The sequence below is a fragment of the Ambystoma mexicanum genome, chromosome 2q (genome assembly GCF_040938575.1).
Source record: "Ambystoma mexicanum isolate Mex_15411 chromosome 2q, UKY_AmexF1_1, whole genome shotgun sequence".
NCBI lineage: Eukaryota > Metazoa > Chordata > Amphibia > Caudata > Ambystomatidae > Ambystoma > Ambystoma mexicanum.
In genome coordinates, this window is record NC_090924.1 from 1,309,436,565 (window position 1) to 1,309,461,108 (window position 24,544).

The 24,544-nt window shown below is 46.1% G+C and overlaps 1 protein-coding gene across 2 annotated transcripts in view; it reads right to left on the bottom strand.

Moving 5' to 3' along the window:
- Positions 1-8,318: 8,318 nt before the first annotated feature.
- The window catches only part of NGLY1 (N-glycanase 1), a 520,539-nt gene continuing 504,313 nt past the window's right edge, over positions 8,319-24,544 (bottom strand). For both annotated transcript variants that reach the window (XM_069648769.1, XM_069648767.1), the window contains exon 12: positions 8,319-10,081. In XM_069648769.1, the coding sequence (XP_069504870.1) occupies positions 9,906-10,081 (176 nt within the window). In that variant the 3' untranslated portion in view covers positions 8,319-9,905. The remainder of the gene's footprint in view (positions 10,082-24,544) is intronic.

Below are 24,544 nucleotides of genomic sequence, written 5' to 3' on the forward strand. Positions count from 1 at the left end.
TCTTAACCACATCTGGTTCAAACCATTAAGATGGGTAACCTCTGGTCAGACAACCTTCTGGAAAGTCCCCAAAAAATCACTACTCTCTACAGTGATCTTTAATCTATACATTGAGACATTGGGATTCATCATCAATAACCAAAAAATCTTATCGGCACCAATAAGTGGATGTTACCTAAAGGTCAGTACCCAGAGCATCTCACACTTCAGGAATTGCCTCGCCTCCACCTTAGCCTAGATGACAAACGCATACCTGACGCTCAATCACACAGACAGAATGTTCTCTACTTTGCCACCCATCTAAGCAGGATACCATTCAAAGGTGAATAAAGTATATACACTTCGTATGGCCCAGACTGCCAAATCACTCAGCATTATCTGCGTTTGACAAGATATCAACAAAATGCTCAAACTGCCTGGTATCAGCTAACCCTTCCTCCCACCCAAGGACTTCAAAAACACATTCCCGGGCCCTAGTAATCTGCCACGTCAATGTAGGACACCCCCTGCTTACCAGCATTACAGCAATGTACCTGGCCACACGTAGGGGTACCCTACACACTATGGCACAACTCAATGGGAAACCAGATGTTCAACTTAACTTCTTCCGTCTTAAAGGAGCTGCACCAGCTTCAGGTTCCAGGCAGAAGGCACTTTAAAACTACCTTCATCAACTAAAAAATAACCACAGCTGGCACATATTCCTACCTAGCTGCAAATCTCAATAGCTAAGGTGGGCCGCTCCTCCAGAAGCCAAGGTATTGCAAAGCTCAATACGAAACTGGCACAAAAGGAAAGAATGATCACACATGCCTTCCATTGCTATGCCACTGCCTACTGGAATACCATCCCGGAGACAACGCTCTTACAGTTCAGGAAGAACCTCAAGACTTTACTCCAAAAACAACCAGGTGCCACCATCCCTCCTGACATTCCTGCATCACATCCAACTCCCATGGATGGAACATCCTGTGCCACATGTTGTAATCCACCACCTTCCTCACAGGTTATTCTCAATGGCATGCAAAGTGCTCCATTGCTTTCTAGATAGGTTCTGCTATAGAAAGATTCAATGCTACAGGTGTCTGGGGATCCCCCACATACCCCTCTGGGGTCAGGATCACTGCGTGGTTGGCAGTCCCCCAACTTTCCAGTGGCCAGTCCCCTAGCCTCACCAGAGTGGCTTCATCACATAACTCCTGTGTTCCACAAAGCTCCCTTTCAGGCCATGTCCATGGAGGGGATAGCTTTTCTACTTTGCCACCAAGTCCAGGCACAGGAAAAAGGCCTTAAAGACGCCTGGCAAAGGTATCCTTGGTGCCGATTCCTTTTTGGATTCAATGCGGGATGACCTGGCTTCTTGTTTTCATGTCTGCCCTTCTCCCAACCAGTAACGAATGGAGGAAAGGTCAGACCAGATTATTATTCTTTTGGGGAGCCTCATCTTTACAGTTGCCTCCTCTAGATGTTGTCCCCTTCTATGTCCACTTCCTGGTCGCCATGAACACAGGTGATGGCTATAGTCTGATTGGGAAGACAATGTTCAGAGACAACAAGGTCAGCTCCCATCTGAATCTGTTGGCTCCAACAGGGCAATGACCAGTTGGCCATTTAAGCCGACTGGAATATTAAATCAGTGATACTTGAGCGTTGTGCAAATATATCTAGGTGTTGCTCTGAAGTCTCCTCAATTTCCTCTGTTATCTTTCACCTGCCCACATAGTCTCAAAGAACCTTTCTTGGAGAAAAGTAGCTCTTGTCCGTAGGATTTTTCTGGCAAGTTATGTCCATGTACCCCCTCTCACAACATGGACCAAGAGCAGGAGGGTGGCAGACAATGGTTCAACAAATTTAAAAAATATATATTTATTCAATAGTGGTAAACAGATCCATATATTAAAAACCAATTGTTAGAATTGTCCATAGTAACTCACAAGGTATAGTCTTTTCATCAAAAAATAATTTCACCAACAGCTTTTTCACTAAAAAATGTTAATTGAAAGATGTTTTCATCAAAAAAATCTTTCACTGAATTTTGTTTTATCAAAATAATATGTATGTATGTTTGGGTGGGGTAAGGGGTTACATTTTGCAAACGGGTTTGGGGAGGGCCCCCTCAATAAAATAAAAAATAAACATTTCGGAATGTTGGGGGTGTTTTTAAGGGCGGGAAACGGGTTTGCAAGGGGGGGGACAACCCCACCCCCAATTAAAATAAAAAAATAAAAATCGGTATACAGGTTTTCAGCAAAGAGGGGTTTTTAATCTACATTAGGTGAAAAAATATTAGGTGAAAAAATCTGTAGGTGAAAAGACATGTAACCAACTCACACTCCAATCTTCTCAGTCAAGCGTACTCATTCATACACAAATTCAAAATACCCATTCACTACATTTTGTATATTAGCCTTGTAACATACATGGCCTCATTACAATTGTTCACAAATGTCCCTAGACCTCATATGTATACTGGTGTGTGTCTCTATTATGCAACAGATGTTGTCAACATGTGTTTCAGCCAGAAAAGGCGAGCTGGATACTGTGGCCATTCATTTCTCCAAACCTCGTCAGGACGGAAGTGGATACCTTGTTGTGCACCCCTTCTACGCTTATGGAATTGAAGTGAACTTAACTTGTGCATGCAACCAGTAAATAGTTAGAGTGCCTGAACTTACCCCCCAGAGGAATCTGGATGGAAGTTCACGACCGTGGGGAAAAACTCCCCAATGCACACGGAACTCCCTGGTCGTGGACATTTGTCATTCACTCAATCATCGGCAGTGATAACATCAGAGCAGTGGGTGCTAAAGACCGTCACCCACAGTTATTGCATCGAGTTCCACCGGCCACCTCGATATCACCCGCCAAAGAGCAGACGCCTATCAGCAGCGCACCTGCAAATCCTGCTTGAAGAGGTGCAGATCCTTCTGGAAAAGGGAACCGTAGAAGTTGAGCCCCATTCACCAGGTAAACAAGGGTATTTATTCAGTGGACTTCCTTGTGCCCATAGAGGATCTCACCATGCGATCTGTGTTAGATCGGCGTCCCAGCAAACAAATATGACAAAGCGCAAGAATTCTGATGACAACATTGCAGGAAGTAATCCCACTGCAGGGGGATTATATGGCTCCATTGGATATGAAAGATGCATACTTTCATATTTCAATGTTGCCAGCTCACAGAAAATACCTAAGGTTCATGATAGAGGACACCCACTAACAGTTCAAGGTTCTTCCTTTCGGCATCGCCTCAGGTCCACGGGTGTCCACAAAGGTACTGGCGGTAGTAGCTGCTCGCCTGCACAGACAGTCCGTTCCAGTCTATCCTTACCTCGACGACTGGCTCATAACAGGCGATTCGTACGGAACAAGCCTAGTAAATACACAGATGGTAGATCTTTTCAGCGTATGCTTCTCGATCAACTAGAAATAGTCCAATCTAGACCCCAGCCAAGTAAAACAGTTTTTGGGGGCTTTAATTCAGACCAAAGACAGCCTTGTCTTTCCCTCCAACGAGAGGGTTCAAAACATGCTGTTCCAGATCCCTCACTATGTAACCAGTCAATTTGTGAACAATTGTAATGAGGCAATGTATGCTGCAAGGCTGATATACGAAATGTACAGGGAATTAGTATTTTGAATGCATGTATGAATTAGTACGCTTGACGGAGTAGATTGAATGGAGTGCGAGTTACTATGGACAATTGGTTTTTAATGTATCGATCTGTTTACCACTTTTGAATAAATATATGTTTTTTAAATTTGTTGTACCGTTGTCTGCCACCCTCCTGGTCTTGGTCCATTTTTCCGTTTATAATTATTGTTTACCTGGGGACTGAGATCATACCACGTTCCCTTTATATCTCTCCTAATATGAAATGGGCTTGCACGTTCCTCCACTGGGACATCAGGGACTCGTCATCTGTGCTGGTTACCGGTTGGGAGTAGGGATTGTGTGAGCTTTTCCCAACTGACTTGCCTCCTGTTTCGTAAAATACCCTCAGTCAAGGGAAGAGGTTGTCCAGTCTATCTTCGAGATGCCTGGGTTCGTTCCTTCCTTGCTAGTGTTTCTGGATTGTTAGGGCATTGAGCCCTCTAGAGCTAGGAAGTTTGTTCCATCATTGGCCAGTGCAGTTGCTGCACGACTCTTGAGGTAAGGAGTTGCATAACTTCTCCAATACCAGTGCCTCATTTATTTGTTTGTGTGTTTGTTTGTGCATTTATATAGCGCTATGAACCCTGAGGTATCTGAGCGCTGCTTATTTTCCACAGTGTGTGGCGCTCATTTATCGACCTCGGAAGGATGAAAGGCTGAGTTTGGCCCTGCCGGGATTCGAACCTGCGTCAGCAGGCTCTACTCGCTCTGCTATCTGACCAGTTGTTCAACAGTCATTCCCTCTATTCACTTTCCAAACAGACTTTGCAACCTTCAGGAGCTGCAGCTTCTGTCAGTGGTGTTCTGGATTGTGGCCCAGGCTTTCAAGAACCCTTGTCTCAGCTCGTTGTAGGAAGTATCACCGTCAGGGTTTAATATTTGATACTGCCTCAGGAAATGTACCTTGTCATTTTACAGTCACAGCGACACTTTCAATTCGTGAAGAAAGCTAGTCTTCTTCACAATACTTTTGAAAAACAGCTTTTCTCAGTTTCGTTTTGTGACTAGTACTCCATTATTAGACAGGGAAAAAGCTTCCTCCATCGAGTCAGAACCCAGTTTGCGGGGAAGAAGAAAACCGAGGTGACCAGGTAACCACTTAGAATGAGCTTTTCTTCCCCTTAAAGATTGTACCTGCTCCCTCAAATTCAGATACTAAAATATATTCAAATGAGGGCAGTGTCCATAGATTCCCCCGTGCTCTCACAAATACCTTTGGAAGCTGGGATAGGCAGTACTGTTCTCAGGTGTGTGAGCCCATTTCTAAAACCATATGTAACAGGCCCAAGAACCAAAAGATTCATCGAAATGAGTTTGAAGTTCTAAATCTCCCGGTAAAGGGGATAAGTGTTAAAAACAGCTGTGGGGCAGGTGGGGCATTTAGTGGGAGACCTAAACAAGGTGCGACTAAACAAATGGTGGAAAGTTTTGGGTCAAACTAACAACTGGCAAGGGGGTTCTATTCAACTGTATTTCTATAAGGAGCATATGCCCCTGTCTCATCTGTCACCTCTTCATTTTCAACATCCACATCCTAACTCGCATTCCTGGCCTAACCAGGATCCCTTTTGCATCCCTCCCCTGTCCACATTTGTAGGGCTTAAAGTTTGAGTAGAAGCACCAGAGTTTGGAGGTGGCATTGACCTGGGCATTGGTTAATGAGTTTGTAATTGTTTCCGCACTGCATGGAGCTCTGCAAGCTAAACGGGGTGGGTGCATCATCTAGAAGTCAGGCAGTGCTGTGTCTATGACTGCACGACCCCAGGGTAGCCATGCCAACCCACATCACGGTCTCTCATCTGTATGCAGGCTCCCCTGGTCCAGTGTGTGCAGAGAGAGCTTCCTCATTAGAGAGCAGGGGATGCCCTGCAGGATAACCTGCAGCCCTGTGTATGTCCTCACTATTGATACTGGGCCTCAAATGAAAATAAGCACACAGAACCCTGTGAAAGAGATGATCTAGAGTCGGGTATTCCTTGGCTAATTAGATGCAGGTTATACATTCTTCTTGGGCCGCATGGGGAAGGTTCTTGTTCACTTGGTTATCCCTAGAGGCTAGGGATAGGGTATATACCCTGCACACTGCCTCTTGGCTTAATAAAGCTGTGCTGCCAGCATTTCCCAGCCCCCAGTGTCTTCAGGGACACATCCTTTATCCTCTCCAGTGACTTCGTCACAGTCCTGTAGTGGTGTATATAGGACACACCATAAGAACACAATCCTTGGAACAATTTGAAATGTTCAAACTTTAGTTCTACAAAATGTTAAGACCAAGTTTCACTACTTTTGAAGGATGCAGAAGTTAAAAGCAAGACCTATGGACAAAGCAAATTGTTTTAAGTTCGAGATGAAAAATGCAACATAACGGATAACGGAGGACAGTGCATCTAGAGCAGCACTATACAAAGGACATTTGGTTCCACCATTTTTACTGATTGCTGCGAATGTTTCATTGCAGTGACTTATTCAACATCACAATATACAGTGCACAGGGGCCACCATGGCTAGAATTAGCTACATTGATCAGCGAGGACTCCCAGGCTTCCCCAGCCTTCTGAGCAAAAGTATTGGGGTCTGCCCCTTGCATGCACCAGCGTGCCATGTAACCCCTCCATGTTATTCTCCCACGTGAGATCTTGCAATCAATCGCTTACCAACGGAGGACTCTGTTGTGTCCAACCTATCAGGATTCGTCTCCTGACCAGTAGGGAACCCACATTTAAAAATCTACGTTTCTCCTCAGCCATTTTACATGTGGTGTGCAATATTACAGCCGTTGGTGGGAGATGAGTGCACGGTCACCACTTTCAGAACAGCACATATTATCCATCTCAATAGGTCAATAAGCTTGGGCACGCACAAAACATATGTAACAAATGTGCATCATCACTGGCACACCTGGGGCGCTTGCCCGAGCAGTCTTTCCCAAACTGACCGTGGCTGTGGTGTAGTGTAGCCTTTCCAGTATCAAATTGAATCAACCGAAATTTCGAGGAGATTTTATTCTCTGTAAAACCACAGATAGTCACCCATTGTTGATCAGTGAATTCAACATCCAAATCCTGCTCCCATTTCACCGTTATTAGGACCCTTATGTACAATTTCACACAGCAAACTATTATAAAGTGCTGACACACTCTTAGAATTACCTCCCATCTCCACCTCATGTATGTAGGATTCACTAGGCTTTGGGTTCATCCATAAACTCCAGCCAGCGCGTCCTGAAGGCCGTTCTCATTGTCCAATAATAGAGCTTCTGTAATGGAGTCACCCATGTGCGCTTTTAGCTCCTCCCACTAAATGAACTTGCATGTATCAAGGGATCTAGTGACAGCATCGACCCAGCTTGGCCCCAACGGGGAGCTCTTCCATCATAAGGGTACTAAATCCACCCACAGCTTGTGGAGCCCACCCCATACCAGCTGCGTAGCCGCTATTGGGTCAAATGACCCCCCCCCCCATGCCATATTTTCAGCCTCGTAGGTCATGGTGCAGGGGGCAAACCCACCGCCGCCACCCTCTCTAACCCCACATGTGGAGGTTTTTTTCTCCCCAATTTCTCCCAATATGAAGCATAGAGCTCCTGTCCCGCTAGATAGTACAGTTCAAAATGAGACGCCCGTAGCCCTCGCTTCTCCCACAGCCTGGTCATAGACATCTAGCCCATGGGAACCTCCCCGATACCACACACAAGATGTACACAGTTATTTCATGTCTGTGAATAACTTCCCTCCCAGACACACCAGGATATTATTAAAGTATAATAATTTTGTGAGCAACAGCATTTTCACAATCGAGACAACCCTGGTATCTTCCCCCAGCGTGCCAATTTGTCCTCTAGTTACATCATATACGCTATATAATTCAGCACCATCGTCTCTTTCAATGATCTATGAATGAGGATTCCCAGATATCTAAATGAGGCCTGCACAGCCCACAACTCGTGCCCCCTACCCCAATAGTTACGCTACTCATGTCAGCGGGAATATCTCAGATATATTTCTGTTGAGGTGCCGCCCTAAAAACCTCCCGAATTCTTCCACTGTCTAAAGGACAGCCGCTGCATCCCTGGAAGGGTCCTGGATGTATAACAGGATGTCATCCGCATTTAAGGATATTAACGGTTGCATATCACAACAGCTGTGGGACCGTCGCACAAGGTCAGCCAAGTGCTCTATCACCAAAGAGCGAATAGCAGAGGAGAAATGAAGGCGCCCACACCAGGTGCCGCTCTCTAGTCTGATAACCACCAACATCATGCTGCTTGTTTTGACCCTTGCTGCTGGTGCCTTATAGAGTAACCAGACCCACGAAAAAACGCAAGGCCCAAACCCAGCATTCTTCAACTCTGTAAACAGGTATGGCCAATATATAGTGTCAAAAGCTTTCTGCATATCTAAGGAAATAACGACAGCACTGGAGTCCGAGGGCACTAGGGCCAGTACACTATAAAACCTCTTCAAATTTAAGGCAGTAGCCCTGCCAGGTATAAATTCTGATTGGTCTTTATGTACGAGATGTAGCATCAGAAGCTGCAGCTTGTTTGCCATCGCCTTAGTAGACCGATAGTAGAGCACAGTACTCTTACTCATTTCTTTTTTGCATTGTATCCACCTACTCACCAGAAACCGCCAAACAAGTGACAATTTTCAAAATTACAAATCTACAGGACACAAAACAAATATTTTTTTATTAAAGAATTGTAGTTCCATGTACGAATTGCATTCTGCAAGGAGCAAGTAGTTGCATAACTCATCTGATCACATAAAATACAATCATGAAAACATACATTTTATGACATACTCCCTACTTCTTGATCCCTGGTTGATTTTATTTTGGTTAAAGAAATAAACGTAGTTTGGATTAATGCTATGCAAGAGACTAGGACATGGGGACACATTTCCTTGAATTCTGTCACTGCTGTTTTTGTGGCATTTAAACATATCCCTCATAGGTGATAGCTGTAAATTAAAACAAGCTGAATTATCTAAAGAAGTGAAGAAATACATTAAAATCTGCAAAAGGGAACCTGGGGTTTCCGCTGAACAAACAAAGTCTTCAAGCTACTTTGTGATTTCGAAGTGCAGTGAAGGGGCAGTTTTTTGGCAAAGGTCCTTGACATCTTCCATGGACATCCAACAGACCAACATTTACAAAGTTCTAATTATGCAACAAGGTATTTATCTGCCAAATAAAACCTGGTAAGTATATGTGGAACCATAGGCAAACTAACATTTGTTCATAGAGCTGTAAAGTCAAACCGAGCGCATACTATATTAATATCTTTGACCATTTATACAGGAGATCGATAAAAACCGAATAATTCTTGGTGCTAAAAATAATTCACAACCATCCCCACCTATAGAAATCAGTTTTATAATTTTAAAAGAACATGGTTCTCATCTTTAAAATTGCTTTCCAGGCAGAAGTATTCCCTTGCTGAGAATACCACCAGAATGCTGATTTCTGACCAATCACAAAGTGAGATTTTCTTTGCATTAACCTAGGCCACACCCATAAGGAAGGCCAATTTCTAAAATGAGCTATTATAGATAGACTTTTCAATTTACCGACTCTTACTCTTTTCCTTAGAGAGCTCCAAAAACGGTGTCGTCTTTTTGTAATTTTGAAATAAAGCTGAAAAACAAACATTCACATTTGGAAATACACCACTTTTCAGGGTTGCTTTGCACTTTACCCAATGTTCTTGAAATATGTGCAAACAAACTTTACTTTTCTCTCTTGTCAAATATGTTCTATCAAGCAACAAGGCACTGGCAGCTGGAGGCTTTTGTACAAGATTACTGGTGGGTTGTCGGCCATTTTCTCTATCCAACAGACTGGTCTGTGTCCGTTTAGTTCCCAAACATCCTTCTCCAGTTCACAAAACCTAGACATACAGTTGTGAGGACTTATGCCTTTCATAGGCACATCCTTCAGCCTCATTGATCTAGCGATGCATCTAAAATAAACCAGTGAAACAGGAACCGTGGCTACTTCTCCTGAGGCATTCAGATATGACCAGAAGCACATATTGAATGATGCATTTCAGTAATAAAAAAACGTAACAAATGTGGAGAGTCTCTGCAAAGAACTGCAGAACCCTTTAATTCCATGGCCGTCATCAATAGCTCAAGCATACTCCGTCGACTTGGATAAGAGCCAGCACCAGTCAGAGTAAAGTTCTCACACCATACCTATTAAAGTTTAATCAGGAATTTGCACATAATTGTGATTGCCGGATGTCACTCTCAAGGCTCTTTGAACGTGATGAGTATTTCCAATGAAGTTTCCTTACTGTTGTGTAGGCTCTCTCTGAAGAGTTGTGTATGCTGCCATGCAGCACTACCCTCTCCTCCACCCAGCTCTGCTTCCAAAAACACATCTGTTGCACCAGAGAAGTCTGCATAGGAATGAAGGATTTTATCTAAAGGTAGAATGAAAACAATGTATGAATTACAATTGGGGTGCTCAAGGTAACTCATTCAAGCAATGCATTATACAAGAGGTCATCGACACGGATTTACAGATTAAGTGGTATCCTCGAACAACCTTTCAATGAAGAAGTGCAATTTACCTGTAACGATGTACTTCTAGCATGTGTAACTTAAATAGTCCCAGAGTTGGACCTTTGGCAATTCGTTGACGTCATAAGGATACAGTGCACCATCATTTGGCATCCAGACAACGTTCCTTTTTTGAAACACACGCAACCACTTATTACGTTTTGAGATAAAGATGAAAAGGCAGGTTCAAGGGAAGGCGGCATTTGAGGGAGTGGATTATATGTAATACACCCACAGCAGGGAAAGACTACTGTACCAACTATAGTAACACATGTACACTTTGGACCCCATTACAAGTACAGCAATGCAGTAAAAACTGCGTTAATGGAGAGGCAACTCTGTTACCGCCACATTACAACACTACTGTACTATAACTTTGGTGGTGCAGAGGGAAAACCGGCAGCAAAATGCTGCAGATTATTCTGCCGCCTTACTACCAAATCGGCAACATTACTGCTGTGGTAATTCCACTGAAATCCCCATGGAGACCTATAGACTCCATAAATAGGGACTAACACCGCCATACAAACCACTTGTAATCCAGCGGTAATTCCACCAGACCAAGTGGCAGTGACAGTAATTCTGTTTGGCAGCAACTTTCTGAACTGTACTGCTGATGGGAAGTCCTAAACCCTTTGCTTTTCCTGAGTGTTTTACCAAACTTTCCTAAGTCCACACCCATGGCCTTTGTGTGATTTGGCTTTGATGTGCCCTGAGAGGCGCTACATTTCTCAGGGCTGAGGTGTCCCTAAAACAGCCTAGTGAACAGCCTTGCACTATTGGCAGTGTGTGCTTGACTGAGTCGTAACCTCCTCTGAAGGATTTGCTCAACATTATGTTCAGTGTGTGAGAAAGACCTACACATAACGAGGAATAAGGATTACAGCGAGTCCACCCGACTCTCCTAATGGTAAACATTGTGGAGCCACCAACGTAACAAACTCAGGAGGATGGTGCAGTGGTTTAAGGTACAGTAGAACACTTCATATTCAAATATTAGTGATATATATATATATATATATATATTTTTATCTGCTAGATGGGTAAGTACAACAGTAATGCAGTATACCAATGAGTAACTTGATGAAATAAAGTTCCTGTAGTGCATTCTGGGAGGTGACCTTGCCAGGTGGGGTCACCAAAGTAGTCCAATGTAAACCAGATCACTGCGATGTATGGCGCCTAGGTAGGGATCCAGAGTCAACCCCCACAGACCAGGCTTACCCTAACAATATTAATGTCTTGCATAGTGTTTAATAATAGTACAAAGACAAATGGTCTGACCTTGTGGTTATAGGAGATCGACTGTGAGCTGTCAAAACCTCAGAATACCTTGTAAGGTCAAAGATCACCAGCAGCAAAGACAGTTACTCGTTTGGCACAGAAGATTCTGGTAGTGAAAAAAATGTAATCTAGTGACTAGAGTACTTATAATCTAGTCCCCTTTCCTCCATCCTTGTGGGGCGTCCAACATCGGGACGGTAACGGAAACTTTGGCAGTGAAATAAATTGAGCTTCCCCTTTAAATTTAGTATAGCACACAGGGGTGTGGCCTCAGGAGTGGGAACACCCCACCCTTTGGCACCTCACCTCAGTCCCCTTTGAACACATCAGATGTTTAGTTACCTGGCTACTCTTAGTACATATTAGGGGTTGGCATACTAGTGGGGGAAGATGGGTGGGACGTATGGAGGAAAGGGGACTATGAGTACTCCAGTCACTACAGTGAGTAACTTTAATTACTCATTCATCCCATCCCCTTTCCTCCATCGTTTTGGGTGATTCAAGAACATAGGGTGGAGCTGTGACAACCTGCCTACTATCTAGGAGGAAGCGAAAAGGTTGTTGAGAACTGCCGACCAAACTCTGCATCACACCTGGAGCTGGTGTACAGCGAGTAGTGCCTACAGATGGCTGATTAAGAGGCCCAAGCAGCCGCCTTGCTCATGAAATCCCAAGAAGCATGTCTCTGAAACGCGACGGCCGTGGCATTAGCTCTGATCGCATGGGCATGAATCCCCTCACAAACAGGTTTGCCCATGGCCGTGCACACCTCAGAAATGGACTGAATCAACCAATTGGCGATGGAAGCCTGAGAGCTGGGGGAGGAGCCCCCAAAAGCCAAGGACAATGCCTCAGACGTCCTGAAGGATTTCATCCGAGAGAGATAAAACTTGAGAACCATCTTGAGGTCCAAGGAACGAAGAGCCTGCTCTGCCTCCGACTGTGGGTTTGGGAGAAAAAAAACAGCAAGCAGATATCTTGATTCATATGGAATGGAAAGACCACCTTGGGCAAGAAGTGTGGGTGAGTGCGCAAGATGACCTTGTTGATGTGAAACATGGTGAAGGGCTTGCATGAAGACAACACCTGCAGCTCACTAACCCTGCGCGCAGACGTGAGAACCAAAAATAAAACAGTTTTTAGCGTCACCAAGCGGATGTCCATAGAGGCCATAGGCTCGAAAGGCTTGAGCTGCAAAGCAGCAAGAACCACATTGAGGTAACAGACCGGATGCAGCCTATGCACCGGAGGAAAAAGTCTAGACAACCACTTAAGGTGTGCCTTAACCACCGGGTTGGCTGCCGAAAACACATGCTATGGGAAATTCTTGTAAGCCCCAATGGCCGCCAAATACGTGCAGCAAGTATCCACCCGAACTCCAGAGCAAGCCAGGTGTGCTGAAAAGGCCAGAACGGCATCCAGAGGTCAGGTGACAGGCTGCAGGCCTTTGTCGGGAGCCCAATGGGAGAACCTAGTCCATTTGCTCTCATATCGGGACCGAGTCAAGGGCCTCCTGGCCTGCTGAATGATGTCCCAGTTGTCATCTGAAAATTGAGCATGCTGAAGCCTTAGCTGATCAGGAACAAGGCCGCCAGGGCCTGTTTGGCCAGGTACGGATGTTCCACTGCCCCGCCCTGCTTTGTTTCATGAAACCCCCGCTGGGGTTCGGAAGATGGATGGGACCACGGGAGTGCAACTGCAGCAGATCCGAAAACCAGGGTCTCGAAGGCCAGTGGGGGGCAACCAGGATGAGGCTGCAGCCCACAGAGGCCCAGAACTTGCAGAGGGTCCGTTGGAGCAGAGGGGTGGGCAGGGACACACCACCTGTGGCCGTGCCAACAGATCTGGGATGCGTCTCTCAGTGGCCCCCAGACCTGCCCAGGAGGCAAACTGGGGGCACATGGCATTCAGGTCTGTGAACCCTCAATGCTGGAACAACAAGGAGCCATGTTGAACCCCACATGACTCAGCGGATCCCCTTTTGCATTGCTGTCCCCGAAAAAGCCATGCAGAGACAGGGGTGGAGGGGGTGCCACCCTGGTTGGTAAGGTAAAACATTGTAGTTGAATTGTCTGTCCTGATCAGAACCGACTTGTCCCTTATATGGGGCAAAAATTCCTTGAGGACCAGGCCCACTGCCATAAGCTCAAGCAGATTGATATGGAGGAGGGCCTCCGCCCTGGACCATGCTCCATATGAATCTCATAGCACTCCAGAGTACCCCCCGCCCCCTCAGCTGGGAAGAGAGGAGTCAGTCGTCACCACCAGGGTAGGCTCCGGTCAGGTGAATGGGGCTCCCACTGAGGCATTGGAATCCATCAATCACCAGCGAAGATCAGGCAAAAGGAGCAGCGGTATAGGGATCCTGTACGATTGAGACCCATCTCCAGATCCCAATTGGCTGCCAGGTGGAGCTGGGGGCACCTCATCTTTAGGCGGGTGAGCTGTACAGTGAGCACGCAAGAGGCCATTAGGCCCAGAAAGTTATGGAACCACCATGCAGAGGTGGTCGTGTTGGCCAGAAAGTGCCCCATGGCCTTGCAAAGGGACAGAAGCCTCTCAGGCACAGGAAATACCCACTGAACTGTAGTGTTCCAACGCACACCTAGGAAGACCAGTTCCTGACATGGGGCCAACTGACTTCCTCCAGTTGAGCAAAAACCTCAGCTGATGCAGGATATCAGTCAGTCTCTGGCAGGAGTGTGTAAAAGAATGACTACCCCCCCCCCCCCCTCCAACTGAATGTAGATAACTTGGTGAGGTGATCAATGCCTTCAAATGTTGCAGAAATTAGAATTATAGTGCATCGCAGGAAAGCGCTTTAGGGATGATTTAGTTGTGGAGTCAGAATATCATGAACAGTGTGTCGGGTAGTAAATGATGATATGTTATCAAAGAATCTAAATCCAAATTAGCGCAGGTCCCAAGTTTTAGGCAAATTTGGGTAGGTCAGGTATTTTGTAATGAGCACAGCCATTTTAGGTTTTGTGACAAGGTCAGGCACTTCAACAAAATGGTTGCTTTATGCCAACTCACTCTGACCTTACTGGACAGTTTTTTCATAAAGAGGTCATGTAGGGGGTAAGGAGTGGGTAAAACTGGCCTAGACCAGGTTTGAGTAGCAGATAGACTGGCGAATCACAACCAAGAACAAGGAACAGCACATTGATCATGCCATAGAAGTCAACAAATCGCAGATAGGAAAGGGGTTGTCTTTGTGACCAAACCATTACCTCACCTCTCTAGATGTGTATATAAGGATGGGTGAGCCTAGTAATTTTAGCAGAGTCCAGAGATGTTCCTGCTGATGTGGCCTACGTATTGCCTGTTGGAAGAAAAACCTTCTGAAAACCAGCCTGTGTGTCCTGCTTCTTCCAGAGTCTCTTCTTGACCCCAGAAATGCCAAGGCCCAGAGAATGGGGCCTTGGTATTTCTTGGAATGGACCCTCCTGAACATTTAACATCCAAAGCTAGAAGTCCTGAGCTGATGTCTCCAGGACTAACAGAACCTGGAAGAGAAGGTAAGCTATTCTATCACGCCTGAAAGAGGGGGAGAGAGAGAATGAGGCAGGAGGACAGATGGTGGAGGGCAAACTGCAGTTGCCAGCCCGTCAGTAGAAGAGAAGAGAAGAGACTTGCAGGCCTGTTAACATAGCAGAGGGTCTTGGCACTAGGCCAGTGAAGGGGACTATTTTAAAGAACATTTATTTCAGAGTCTCTTTTTTTGGAAATTTTCCAGGAAATTTAGAATGGAGTACAAATTCGAGGGTCTTAAAAATTGTTTTAATTAATTCTTTTTCCATTTTCTTAGGGAAAACATTTTTTGAAATTTTTAGGAAGAAACTTTAAAGTCACTTGGGGAGATTACTCTTTTTAGTTCATGTTTTAACAGCTTTTAGAAACAACTTTGGCATAAACATTTTTGTCAAAATTCTGACTGAGCACTGACTTCAAACTTTGAAACTTCCAGCTCTTCCTCATGTCTCACTCTTTTTTCTTCTTTTACTTTTTCTATTGTGTGACAACATTATGCAAGTTACCTCTTGTAAAAATCTCTAAAGTGATTTAAACAAGTAATAAAAAAAACTAAAAAAACTTTAAAGCACTCATGGGTATCCCCTCTAAGGAAAAGGTTTTGAAATGATCCATTGTCGCTCTTTCAGATACACTTTAACCTCCCTAAGAATGTTTTGAAAAGTAATATTTTTAAAGTGTAGTATATATAAGTAGTTTAGAAAAAGTAACAGAGAATGGGAATTAACTCAAGAAGTTGAGCGTTAAGGAGTTATTTAAAACTTGATTTGAGTGTGGCCAAGCAAATAAATCGTGAGAGAGGCCACGATAAAGAGGATACGCCCTGTACCTAAGCGAGTTTTAGAACAAGTTGGAACCCAGAGTCCCATAGCGGAACATTAGGATACGGAACAGATTAAAGACTGTTTCAAAGAGTTTCATTTACACACCACTAAGTATTTTTAGAGGGAAAGACGAGTCTTAGAGAGTAGATCGTAAACAATACATGTGACCAGGCGAGTCTGTTTTTTGTTGTTTGTTGTCTGCATTATGTATTTTGTTTTATGTCAATATGTGTGCACTGTACATTTTGTTTATGATTTAAAAGAAAGAAAATGCATTTTTTAGTTGATTTTGAAAAATTTGGCATCAAGCCAGGAATTAAGTGATCAATTATGAAAAAAATTCAGATAAATATATGCAATCTTTCAAAGTAAACATGTTTGTGTTGTTTTTATGTTGATAAATACAATACTTGAAATAAATAAAGAAGCAGTTGAGAAAGTGCTTCACTTAAAACTCATAAAAACCAAAAACTAGTACCTACAGAGTTAATTCCTGTACTTGCTAAAACTAGACAGGCCAATGTATGTAATGAAAACCATACGGCGAAAAACTGCGTCCATTTTCATGGAGACAACCAGCTGAAAAGATAAGGCTGGAAATTGAGTTTAAAAAAAAAAAAGAAAAAAAAAAAAGAAAAAGATGAACGTGCATAGGCGCCTAAAACAGCTTTGCGGTAGAAAAACGTAAGACGGCAGAAGGTTAATCTGTTGTATTTATAGGGTCAACACCTGTGAGAAGCTAATTAACCTTGTACGGTACAGTACCACATTGGCTCCGCAAGGATTTTTATTTTTTTTAAAACTTTTATTGGCAAGGAACAGTAGCTGGTGCATTACACATTACCTCAACAAACCGTGTTACATAATTAAGAACATGGACAACCAAGCAGAACATTAGCAATAAACCAGGCACATTCACAAGAGCGCATCGAGTCTTATTATACTACTCAAAGTTCAGATTACACAACTGCCTGATCTGGTGATGGGGGGGAAGATAGGAGCTCCAAGTCAGCCTTGCTGTTCAAATAGCTACAAAACTCTGTCCATACGTTTTTGGGGCAAGCATTTACAGGCAGTGTGTTGATATAGTCCTCCTTACATGCCTGTGTCCAGGTAAGTGCCCTTAACCACTCTTCTAGGGAAGTGGGGGGGGGGGCGAATCACCGCTTCCAGCACTGCAGAATGCATCTCTTAGCCACTATAGCCCCCACATTCAAGAATTTAGCAACACGCTTTGCCCCAGTTCCCTCCCACAGCCCGAACACCACAGCCAGGGGATCAGGGTCAATCCGGAACCCCACCATCTCTGAGAGGGCCTCAAGCACAGCCTCCCAGAACGGAGCCAGCGCCCCACAGGACCAGAACATATGGGCGTGATTCGCTTCATTGGATCTGCATCTCTGGCAGACATGAGGCTGATCACGTGCGAATTTCCCAACCACATGAGGAGTATAATACAGGCGATTAAGTAGCTTATATTGCACACATCTAAATCTAGGAGAGAGAGTGTGAGAGTGTGAGAGTGAGTGTGAGTGCGTGTATATATGGGATACATTACTCACCGTAATCGTATTTCTGATGCTTGTATCTGCTTAGATTCACATGCTGTGCATAGGCCGACATCTAGTGGAAGCTGCGGAGTATTACAGTTTGTTTTTCGAAGTCGAAAAATGGGCGTCGACACAGGGCGTGCCAGTAATACTATCCCTAGTGTGACGTCCCCTGTACCCATGATCCCTCACGCGTCTAGGATCCCCAGATTGTGTTTTTCCTGACATGAGGTAGCATGAGGAGTAGCGTGAGTACAGATAGTCCAAGCAGATAGACAGAAAGGTAAGACTACAAGCAACCATGCGCCTTCTCTCGGAGGGGAGGAAGGGTGGGTCGCATGTGAATCTAAGCAGATAAAAGCATCAGAAATACGATTACGGTGAGTAATGTATCCCTTCTGAGGCTTGTGGAATCTGCTTAGATCACATGCTGTGCATAGATTAGCGAGCAGTACCAGAAGAAGGAGGTGGGATGTGAGAAGGGTCATGAGCAAACAGGTGTCTTAGAACCGCTTGTCCCACTTGTGTATCTGCCTTGGAATGAGTGTCAATGCAGTAATGCTGAGTAAAAGTGTGAATAGAGCTCCAAGTAGCTGCTTTGCAAATGGTGTGAAGGGGAACATTTGCAATGAAAGCCAGAGTGGCCCCAATGCCTCTGGTAGAGTGGGCCCTTGGCGTAAAAGGCAGAGTTTTTTCAGAAAGAGAGTAACACAGCTGTATACAGTTGATAATCCACTTTGAGATAGCGCCCTTAGAGACGCGATCCCCCTCTCTGCCTGTAGCTACGGAGACAAACAGTTGATCTGTTTTCCTTAGCGGTCTGGTTTTATTTACATAGTATAAGACCGCCCTACGCACATCTAGGGTGTGTAGTTTCACCTCAGCTGAGCTTTGTGGGTTTTGGAAGAAAGCCGGAAGCTCGATGGACTGGTTTACATGGAACTTGGATATGAATTTTGGTGAGAATCTAGGGTGTGTGCGTAAAACCAGTTTGTCCTTGTGGATAGTAAAGAAAGGATCTTGCACTGACAGAGCCTGAATTTCACTGACCCTTCTTATGGAGGTAATGGCTACTAAGAAGGCCGTTTTATAAGTCAGGTGTTTGAGACTACTTTTATGCATGGGTTCGAAGGGGGGCCCCATGAGCTTAGATAGCACCACATTGAGATCCCATCCTGGCGGTGGGTTCGAGATAGGAGGGTGAAGTCTCTTTACTCCTTCCATGAAGGCTTTAACCACTGGTACTTTCCACCACGAAACCTTGTTATGGGATGTGGTGTAGGCTGAGAGGGCTGCCAGGTGTACTTTCAGAGAGTTAAAAACCAACCCTGCATCCAGCAGGTGGAGCATGTATGTTACAACGTTGGAAGGAGTGCAATCAACCGGGTTGATTTGTTTACTCTGGCACCAGATAACGAATCTTTTCCACTTGTCAAAGTAACAGTGCCTTGTATTTGGTTTCCTGGACTCTTTTAGAATGTCCATACACCTCTGTGGTAATTTGAGATGTCCAAACTCTATGACTTCAGGAGCCATGCTGCTAGGTTCATAGAGTTGGGTTCCTGATGCACTGTTTGACCTTGTTGCTGGGACAGAAGGTTGTACCAGGCTGGGAGTCTGATGGGCTCGCATACCGCCATCCTGCGTAGGTGTGGAAACCATGGTTGTCTCGCCCACATGGGAGCAACTAGGATGAGCGTCATCGATTCCTTGTTCATCTTGTACACCACCTTCCTGATGAGGAGTTGGTGGGAAAGCGTACGCAAACATCCCTGACCAGTTCATCCACAGGGCATTCCCCTGGGAGTCCGGTTGTGGGAACCTGGATGCAAATCCTGGGCATTGTTTGTTTTCGCTTGTGGCGAATAGGTCTATAGTGGGGAAACCCCACTGAGAGAAGAGATCTTCTACTACGTCTTTGTGCAGGACCCATTCGTGTTCTTCTGGGAGGGAGTCTCTGCTTAGAGCATCCGCTAGGGAATTGAGCTCCCCTGGAACATGTTGCGATGACAGGAAGATGTTCCGTCTGAGTGCCCATATCCATATTTTCTGGGCAAGCTTGGACAGATTTGGCGAACGAGTCCCTCCTTGCTTGTTCAGATAGAACATGGCTGTCGTGCTGTCCGTCCTGATCTGCACCGACAGGTTTAGTAGATGGGGCTCGAACGCCTGCAGCGCTCGGAATACTGCCAGAAGCTCTAGCAGATTGATGTGGTTCTTGGCTACTGAGTGAGACCAGAGACCCTGAGCTGTGTGGTGGAAATGGTGAGCTCCCCACCCCGTCAGGCATGCATCTGTCGTCACCACTGCCTGTACTTCGGGATCGTAAAAGGGTTTCCCCTTTGCGAGATTCTCTCTTGTCCACCAGTGTAGGTTCTGTACGAGTGTTGGCGAAACGACCACTAGATCGTCCCACTGACCACTTGCCTGAGACCACTGTTTCGCCAACCATTCCTGCATGGGACGCATGCGCAGACGCGCGTGGGGGACCAGGTAAATGCATGACGCCATCATGCCGAGTAACCGCATAGCTTTGCGTACTGTTATCTGTTGACCTGACTGATAATGCGGAATTTGCAGAAGTATGTTCCGAATTCTTTCTTCCAAAGGGAAGGTCAATCCTTTCTGAGTATCTAGGATAGCTCCTAGAAACTGTTTTGAGGTGCTTGGCACCAGACTTGACTTTTTCTCGTTGATGGAGAAGCCTAATTCGTGGAGGAGGTCGATGGTCCTCTGAATGTTTGACCTGCAGATTCCTGGGGTTTCCCCCGTTATGAGCCAGTCGTCCAGATAAGGGTACACTGGGATTGCCTCCCTGCGTAGGTGTGCAGCTGCCACCGCCAGTACCTTGGTGAATACCCTTGGTGCAGAAGCTATCCCGAAGGGCAGTACCTTGAATTGGTAGTGGCGACTGTCCACCTTGAAGCGCAAGTATTTTCTGTGCGCCGGGAGCATGGAAATATGAAAATAGGCATCTTTCATATCCAAGGTTGCCATGTAATCCCCCTTTTTTAGGAGTGGGATTACCTCTTGTAGTGTGGTCATACGGAATTTTTGGGGCTTGACATACTTGTTGGCAGGCCGTAAGTCCAAAACTGGACGCATTGTTAAATCTTTCTTTGGCACAAGGAAGTAAGTTGAATAGATACCCTTGTTTACCTGGTGTCCCGGGACGAGTTCTATCGCGTCCTTTTCTAGCAGAATGGCGATCTCCTTGAGGAGGATCTTCTGATGTTGTAAAGAGTGGACTTTTTGTCTTGGAGGATGGTTTAGGGGACGTTGCAGTAGTTCTATGCAGTACCCATTGGATACTGTTGACAGCACCCATCTGTCGGATGTTATCCCTTCCCATGCCTGGGTGAAACTTGATATTCGTCCCCCTACTGGGGTTGCATGGGAAGGGACCCTGAACTGAGCGTCACTGCTTTGGTGGAGGCGTGCCTCCTCCTTTACTGGGGCTGCCTCTGCCTCTACCACGTCCTCTTTTACTACCCCTACCATACGCCTGGGTAGACTGTTGTGAGCTGGTGTTCCACTGTGTACCCTGGGTGTGGGAGTAGCTATTTCCTCTATTGGAATTTTGGCCGCGGGGGCGACGAAAATTGCCATTCCCTCTTTGGTTAGGTGGTTTGGTAGTTAACTGGCCAAGGGATTTGAGGGTGTCGAATTCTTCCTTAGCGTTTTTTAGAGCGTCCTCGACTGCCTTACCAAACAGGAGATCACTTTCCACTGGTTTGTCTAAGAGCGCAGCTTGTGTTTCTGCTTTGAATCCCGACTGCCTCAACCAAGCATGCCTTTTGATGACAGTCCCCTCTGCTATAAGTCTACCCGCATTGTCAGCGGCGTCCAGAGTTGCTTTTACAGTGCAGCCTGACACGTTCCTTCCTTCCGCACAAATGCGAGCTAGCTGGCTTTTAAGGGGTTCGGGAGCAGAGTCTATTAGTGCTGCCACTTCTTCCCACTGGTGACAGTTGTAGCTAGCCAACAGTGTGGTGGAATTCGCGATTCTGGCTTGGTAGGCTGCCGTGGAAGCTACTTTCCTGCCAAAACCATAAATTTTTTTTACTTTCTTTGTCGGGGGGAGCCTCAGAGGAAGATAATGGTGTACCAGCTCTTTTGCGGGTGTTGGTTACTACTAGAGAGTCTGGCTTAAGTTGACCTCTAATATATAGGGGGTCCGACTGGGCTGCTTTAAACAGCTTCTCCACTCTCGGATTTACAGGTCTTGTCAGGTTTGGGTTGACAAGGGATGGTGCTATTCTGCGTTGAACAGATTTTAGGATGGGAATGGTCTGGGCTACTGGCTTCCTTTCCCCTATTAGTTCTTCCGCAAAGTCCCTTTCTTCCTGGACACCTTGTGTGTCTATGTGGAAGTGGTTAGCTGCCCGAAAGAGCAGTTCATTCAGGAGGGGCTGATTATCTATTGGGGAGTCAGACACTGGGGCTTCCCTTTCGACTGGTGAGTCCATTCTGAAAATATCTGGGCTATTTTCTGGCTCATCCTCGTCTTCGTCTTCGCCGTAATAATCTGATCCTGCAGGATCTTCTGGCGTGTCAATTTCCTGACCTTCTATCAGGGAAGAGTTTCCTTGGTCTGTAGGGAAGAGGTAAGAATAGGGTTGGACCTCGATGGGGTCTAAAGGCCTAAATGGTGTCTCGACCCGGGGTCTTTTATTTGAGGGGATAGGGTCCCCTGACCCTGAGGGAGAATCTTCCTGAGGGTTTAAAGCTAGGAGTTGTTCAGGGTGTCTTTCGAAAAAATTCGCCAAGGAAGACATCCTTGACATTACTCTGTCAATGTCCTCGCATGACCAGAGTTTTGAGCTTGGGGTGACCTTGCTGGGACTTTCTATGGATTGGCCCTGAGAAGACTTGGTCAGTTCTTTTGTAGTGGAGGACTGCAAGGGTTGTTTCCTTTGCTGTTTACCCCCTTCCCCGTGGGTGGAAGTGTGTTTCCCCTTTCCCTTATCTTTCGACGCCTGGCGTCGAGGATCGGAGGTGGAATCCCTGTCTTTCGAACTAGCCTTCGAAACTGGCCCCTCTTTACTCCCAAGTGATGTACCCTTTTCCTGGGGTGCAGGCTGGGGGTGGAAGTCGTGTTCGTCTCCGGACGATTGATCTTCCGGGATATTAATGGTCGAGGCACTGTGTGCAAGTGTGGAGGCTTGCCTGACGTTGTGCGGCGACCTCGACCGGGACCGCCCAGAGGACGTCCTTTCGGACCGCTCCTTCTGTGCCTCTTTCCGAGGTTTCGACGACGTCGAATCTCGGGTGGATTTTTTGTGTTTAGCGTGTGTATGTGTAACGCTTTTGTCGCCGGGGGACTTCCCCATAGTCGCCGGGACGGACGACCTTCCGAGGCCGGGGACGTGCGTTCGGCTGTCCTTCGACGCCTTGGTGCCCTCGCCGTCCGAAAGTTCGGCGTCGCTGCCGTCGCTGAAGGTACCCTCCGCCTCCATAGCTGCTAGCTTGGCGTGGTGGGCCCAACGCTTGGTGGAGCGGTCCTTAAGAGTTTTGGCCTTAAACCTATTACAGGCCCTGCAACCCGTCTCGGGGTGGTCTCTGGGTAGGCAAAGGTTGCACGTAGCGTGCTTATCTACCCAAGGGTATTTCTTATTACACTTGGGGCAAAACTGAAAGGGCGTACCCTCCATACGCGCCTGTGGGCAGCGGGCAAGTGTGTGTAGGTAATAAGGTGTCGAGTGTGGAAGTGTACCACCCCCACTCTCCCTACTTGTAGGGCCGAGGCCAGCGGCCCAGGCCCGAGCCGAGGCGGAAGCCTCAAGGCCCAATCCGTCGGGTATTCGACGTTGATCTCCTCCCCGGTTCGGCGTCGAGATGTTGATCGACGAAAGGTTGGCCAAACGGGGCAAATTAAAATTAGTTTAGAGTGAAAATATGGCAAAGCCAGGGAACTTTCATGGGTCCAAGCATCCCGAACCTTGTGGGATGATTCTGCAGATAGCACTATCAGCATTTTATACAGGGCGGCTACTATGCCCCCTGCAAGGATTCTTGAACAGAGAACAACAAGTTACTTTCTTGCCTGGTAACGTTCTTTCGATGGGATGTTCTAACGGCGTATTCCATATCTATGATAGGTAATAACCACAGCTGTGCTGCTTGGGAAAGTTTTTGGCGTCTGCGTCGATGACGTCGAAACGCTGTCCTCGAGGGCCTCCATCAAGCCAACGTCACTGGATGTTATAAGTAGGACGCACAACGCCCGTAGCCTCAGTTGTAGTTTTTTTCCCCAGAACGTGTGGCACCAATCTTCTGTCAGTATGACCACAGAAAGCCTTGCGGAAACGTAAGCTGCAATTGCATAAGAAATTCTGTAGCGGGGCAGGCTGGGAGGGAACGATATGGAATACGTCGTCGGAACATCCCATCGAAAGAATGTTGCCAGGTAAGAAAGTAACTTGTTCTTCGGGGGGATTGGTTCCTCCGACGTATTCCATATCTATGACAGACTCCCAAAGCAGTACCAAAGTATGGAGGAGGGAAAAGAATTTAGAAAGCCCAATTAAATTGCAGAATAAAGGAACGTCTTGCCAAAGGCCAGATCCTGCCCATGGATAGAATCTAGGGAGTAGTGTCTTACAAAAGTATGGACCGAAGCCCATGTGGCTGCTTCACAAATGTTACGAATGGGAACACCCCTCTGCAGAGCAGTATAGACAGCCACACCCCCAGTAGAATGGGCCCGTTAGCCTATCGGAGGGTCCTTACCCGCCAAGCGGTAACATTCAGAAATTGCCAAGATAATCCATCTAGACAAAGTCTGCTTAGTAACAGCTTGTCCCAAACACCTTCCAGCGTATCCTATAAAGAGCTGATCGTCCACTCTGACCCGGAACATGCGTGAAACGTACAAACTTAAAGCTTTCCTAGGATCCAACTTATGGAGCCTCACCTCTTCCTTACCAGGATGCGGAGGAGGATAGAACGCCGGAAGAATGACCTTCTGGCTTAAATGAAATTCTGACAACTTTCGGAAGAAAGGAAGGACAAACCCCAAGGACAACTCTGTCCTTATGAAACACTGTGAAGGGTGGCTTAACAGAAAGTGTCTGCAACTCACTCACTCACTCTGCGAGCGGAAGCAACCGCAATTTAAAATACAGTTTTA